Below are 5299 nucleotides of genomic sequence, written 5' to 3' on the forward strand. Positions count from 1 at the left end.
CAGACCTGGAGATGTCCCAGACCTGGAGATGGTCCAGATCTGGAGATGGTCCCAGACCTGGAGATGGTCCCAGATCTGGAGATGGTCCCAGACCTGGAGATGGTCCAGACCTGGAGATGGTCCCAGACCTGGAGATGGTCCCAGACCTGGAGATGGTCCCAGACCTGGAGATGGTCCCAGACCTGGAGATGGTCCCAGACCTGGAGATGGTCCCAGACCTGGAGATGGTCCCAGACCTGGAGATGGTCCCAGACCTGGAGATGGTCCCAGATCTGGAGATGGTCCCAGACCTGGAGACGGATCCAAACCTGGAGATGGTCCCAGATCTGGAGATGGTCCCAGATCTGGAGATGGTCCCAGACCTGGAGATGGTCCCAGACCTGGAGATGGTCCCAGACCTGGAGACGGATCCAGAGCTAGCAACTGGTCGGCATCCGCTGCCTCTACATCTTTCACAATACCATCACTCTATACTCACCTCAGAAACCGCTAGTGTCGACGACCGCGATCCATGGAGAGTCAAGGTGCGGAAGGAGATGACGAGAGACGCACCATTTGACGACGACCTTCTGCCGATCAAGCCGCGATGTGTGGAGGCCAAAGAGCGTGTCAACGCGCTGACCACCGCCATCGAGGCTGTGCCGGACGAGCTGCGCTGCCTTGATCCCGAGGAGCAGCGGGAGGTCATGGTGGCGCTCTTTGGCGATTCGGTGCCGCCGGTCCATCCGCTGACACTCTTTGAGGCTGAGGCCGCGCTCGACGGCGACAGTTACTTTACTTCGGGCGTTGTTGATGCCGGCGCGGCAAGCCACCGCTCGAGCGAGTATGACCACGATGATGGAACAGGCGATTGGAACGAGAGCGGGAGTGTATCGGCCTCGAGTACCCGCGACCGCAACACCGACTTTGCCGCTGACCGTATGGCCATGTTTCTCGCAGCTGCCGTCGAGGCACCGACCGAGGGTGAGGCTCGCACCGCCGCTGAGGCGGGCACGCCTCCACCGCACGCGGCTGGCCTGCCTGCCCCGTCACCAGGCCTCACCGTCTTTCCGTCCAAGTCGCCGGCGCCGTCGTTCTCGCCGGCGCCACCCATGCACGCCGGCGAGCAGCTCGCACGTCGCCAGCCGGTCGAGCTCAGCGAAGTTGCCAAGCTCCAGCAGTCACACACAACCGCCGGCTCGTTTGCAAAGATGAAGGATCAGAAAAAGGTGCTGGCCGGTGCGCTCCAGGCGGCGGCATCAGCGCTTTCTGGTCTGCGGCTGGCGCGAAGCGGCGGCGCAGCTGATAGCGCGGCCGGTGGCAACTCGCTGGCGTCGCTGCTGGCCGGCCGTGGCCAGCCCGTCACCGACTCGGAAGCGACGGCAGGCTCCGCCGGGCTGGCGCAGGCCGGAGCCGGCGACGACTCGCGGCGTTCAAGCGCCTCTTACACCGCCGAGGAGCGGATGCAGCTGAAGCAGAAGCTCGCTGAGGACGAGCTTGAGCGGTTCGAGCGGCTGACCTCGCAGGTGGTGGTCGACTTTACCGAGTTTCTCAAAAAGGTCGGCGAGGACGACCTCGACGCCGACGAGATTGACGCTTTTCTGCCGTCGCTCTCGGCGCAGGGCCCGTCGTCCAAGTCGACAGTGGTGCGGCTGGAGGCCAAGGACGTGCCGCGGGCACTTGCCCAGCGGATGCACGCCACCCGCAAGGCAACCAATATAGCACGCCGACGCAAGGCTGCCGAGCGGCAGTCAGCGCCCGCAACGGCGACTGTCAAGGAGGAGCGCCCGCTGCACCTCGTCCACATCTCGCGGACTCCACCGCTGCCGACGTCATCATTTGGGCCAAAGCCTCGGCCGCACGTCCCGCGCAAGACCGAGTACGGCAAGTGGTACATCCCGCCGTCCGAGTGGGCCGCGCCGCGCAAGCCGCCGCCAGGCTCGGGCCCCGAGATCTCGGTTCCGGATGGGGTCGACGCCGCCGCCGCAGGTGCCGCCGCCGCCGCTGCCGCCGCCAACTCGTCCAAGGTTGCTGAGCTCGCCGAGGACGTGGCGCAGATGAAGTCTTCGCTGCTCTTCCTCGACTGGCTCACCGAGCGCGAGCAGAAGGACCCACGAGCCAACCCGCTGCCGCCGTCGATTAAGCAGTACGCCGGGATCACCCGCCAGGCCGAGCGCGAGCGCCGCGAGGCCGCCCGCATCCGCGCTATGATCGAGCGTCAGCAGCAGCACCACCAAGAGCAGATTATGGCCCAACACCACTCGGCCCACCATCACCACCTCCCGCAGCATCACTCATCACCGCCGGCCCAGGTCCAGCCGCCGCAACGGTTCCGCAGGCCGCGGCACTCGTAGCACGTACGGAACGGAGCAAAGAGCTCAAAACGGCGGCTGGGTAAAGGTCACTGTGTTGACGCCATCGCGCGAGTAGAAGATGGTCCGCGGACCGGTCAGCTTGGCAGCGTTCTTCTTGCGCTTCTTTCGCTTCCGCTCCGCCTCCTTGGCCTCCTCGTCTTCGATAATCTGCTGGAGCGAGGCCATGTTGGCGGCCTCGGTAAGCTTGGCCTCGGCCAGCAGCTCCTCCTGGGTCCACACCTTATCCGGCTTGCGCTTAGATCTCTTGCGCTTGGAGGCCCGTTGGCGCGCAGCCTCAGCCTTGACCTCCAGTTGCGTCCGCCGGCGGACCGCCGTTGCTCGCGACGACAGCCGCCGTGAGCCCGGCGACGCCGCAGCCTTGGGCTTGCGCTTACGGCGCTGGGTTTGAGTCGCCGTTCCGCGCGCTGCCGCTGCAGCAGCAGCCGCAGCCCGCCGCTTGGCCATCAGCGCAGGATCCTTGTATGTCGACCGTTTGCGCACAGTCTCGGGCTCGACCTCCTGCTCCTCACCTGATGACTCGGTGATGTCAAAGTCCGAGTCGTACTGGTCCTCCTCCGACGACTCGACCACGTAGTTCTCAGCGTCCTCTTTCCACGTCTCGTGGCCCCAGAAGGTCTTGTCAGCCTCGAGCTCGTCGCCGATGAGCGCGTTCATCCTCCGCCCACGTGTCGCTCGCGATGGCAGTCGAGTTGCCAGCGGCGTCGCTACAACCCTCCGCCGCCGCGCCTCCTCAGAGTCCTCCTCCGAGGAGCTTGTTCCCGACTCTGAATCCTCATCAGAGCCAAGCTTTGGCTTCTTGTTTGGTTTCTCTGCAGCCGACGACGACGACGACGATGACGATGACGACGACGACGACGACAACGACGACGACGACGACGACGACGACGACGACGACAACGATGTCCGCTTCTTGCGCCGCCGCCGTCGCCGCCGCTTCCGTCTCGGACCGTTTGCATTCCCACTCGTTGAATTATCTCCAATCTTCCCATTGCCCGACACCTTTTCCTCCTCACCACCGCCACTGCCACCACCACCGCCACCGCCACCGCCAGCGACCTCTGCCACCTCAGCAGTGCCGAGCGACTCGTCGGTCAGTGGCGACTTGTTGTCCGCGAGCTCAGTGCCCGCACCACCACCACCACCACCACCACCACCACCACCACCATCCCCACTGCCACCACCACCACCATAGTCTTCACCAGCAACCGCCTCGGTAGACATCTCCCGCTCCTGCCTCCTTCCTTGTGTAGTCAGCTGTTACGCTGCGACTCGTGCTCGTGTCCGTCGGCTGTGCCTGTGAGTGGCGGCCGACTCGAATGTTGTACAAACATGGAATTAATCGTTGGGGAGTGTTATCGATTGGGGAACATGTAATTAATCGTTGGGGAGTGTTATCGATTGGGGAACATGGAATTAATCGTTGGGGAATGTTATTGATTGGGGAACGTGGAATTAATCGTTGCGGCGGAGGTATCGATTGGGGAACGTGGAATTAATCGTTGCGGGGGGAGGTATCGATTGGGGAACGTGGAATTAGTGTAGATCAACATGGCCAAGGCAGCAAACCTGGTGATATGCGCGACAATGGACTTGACACTACCGCAAACACCACAAACAGTGGAAGGTACAACCTAAACAGAAACTATCACTATCATCTTTTCCACAGATAGACACAATGCATGCGACGAATGATATGCAGAGAACGCTGCTCTTGTTGATCAACAATTTGTCGACTGCCTCACAATCAATCCTCCCCCTTCAACTCTCCAAGGCACACAATCATCTCAGCATACATCGCACGTTATCATCGTCATTCTTATAATCCCCATCCCATCCCGCCCTACGATGACCATCCGCCTGCCTTCCACACTGCCCAACTTGAAAATACTAGCAGAAGCCACCATCAATGAGTCACTCGACATGAGCGGGCAGAGCAGACGGAGAGAGAGAGAGAGAGAGCAAGTGGCAACCGAGCCACAGCCACAGCCACAGCCTCAGTTATGGCCACAGCTCTCTCTCTCTCTCGCTCGGTGGTGTGTGAGACTCTGCGGGATACTGAGGAGGAGGTGTTCCATCTCTTTCTCTTTCTCTCTCTCTGTGTGTGTGTGTGAGAGAGAGGACACACCCTCGTCTGTGAGAGTGTCGGTATGGTGGGCATGGCTGGACGAGTTGTTTGTGGTGTGAGTTGGGCAGTGGTGGACGGAGGTGAATTAATGGCGTATATTGCTATGGCTGTGGCTGGAATACTCGGTGGGCACATTGGCGCAATGGGTTTATTTTGCTTGTTGACCGCACTCTCCATCGTAGCATCCACAGCTGTCTTTGCTGGCTTTCCTCCGTGTATGTGTCAGACAACAAAGACAAGGAATCCTCTGCTGGCCTCGTTGTGGTCGACTCGTCTGGCATCTGCTTCTGTCTCTAGTATGTACTCGGCGAGTGATGGCATCCATGCTGGTGCTCTCACCCTTCGATGTATCATCGCCTCCGTCTTGGCTCTACAGGACGTACCTTGGGCCTGGACTGCTTCGGGTATGGCCATCCTTGCGCTGATCATGCAAGGTCGTCATCTCATGGTGCCCTCTGCCCACACTCCCATCGATGCTCCCCTTGTCCCGCTCCTCTCCTGGGACATCCGCGATGCTGCCTTTGTCATCTACGCCTTTGTCGTCGCTCTTCTCTACTGTGGCATGTGCCTCGCCGCCAGCCCACCCATTCATCGCGTCACCACCGCCACCACCCCCTAGCCTATCATCCCAACCCATGTACACTACTGCTACCTGGTGATCGCAACACGATGAACAATATCAGGATCCCCCCCCCCCCCCCGCTCCTAACGAACGAACGCCAGCCGTTTCGCGCCCGCCACCACCTGCACCACTTAGCCGACACCCTCCCAGCCCCAGCCACCCCAGCTCCACCTCACTCTCATTGTCCCCCCTCCCTAC

General features: G+C 61.3%; 3 protein-coding genes across 3 annotated transcripts in view; 2 read left to right on the forward strand and 1 right to left on the reverse strand.

The window, feature by feature from the left end:
• Positions 1–45: 45 nt before the first annotated feature.
• On the forward strand, positions 46–2333 carry AMSG_11315 (uncharacterized protein; the record flags this gene model as incomplete). The annotated part of the gene is made up of 3 exons (XM_013897337.1): positions 46–102; positions 135–426; positions 484–2333. 3 exons carry the CDS (start codon positions 46–48, stop codon positions 2331–2333), a joined length of 2199 nt encoding a protein of 732 aa, XP_013752791.1.
• Positions 2071–3575, reverse strand: AMSG_11316 (vacuolar protein sorting protein 72; the record flags this gene model as incomplete). Its single annotated transcript, XM_013897338.1, has 2 exons — positions 2071–3470; positions 3561–3575. 2 exons carry the CDS (start codon positions 3573–3575, stop codon positions 2358–2360), a joined length of 1128 nt encoding a protein of 375 aa, XP_013752792.1. The 3' UTR covers positions 2071–2357.
• A 1095-nt stretch (positions 3576–4670) lies between these two features.
• Positions 4671–5299, forward strand: part of AMSG_12436 (uncharacterized protein) — a 4531-nt gene continuing 3902 nt past the window's right edge. Inside the window, exon 1 of the mRNA XM_013897344.1 lies at positions 4671–5036. Within this exon, the coding sequence (XP_013752798.1) occupies positions 4697–5036 (340 nt within the window). The 5' untranslated portion in view covers positions 4671–4696. The remainder of the gene's footprint in view (positions 5037–5299) is intronic.

The sequence above is a fragment of the Thecamonas trahens genome, assembly GCF_000142905.1.
Source record: "Thecamonas trahens ATCC 50062 unplaced genomic scaffold supercont1.75, whole genome shotgun sequence".
NCBI lineage: Eukaryota > Apusomonadida > Apusomonadidae > Thecamonas > Thecamonas trahens.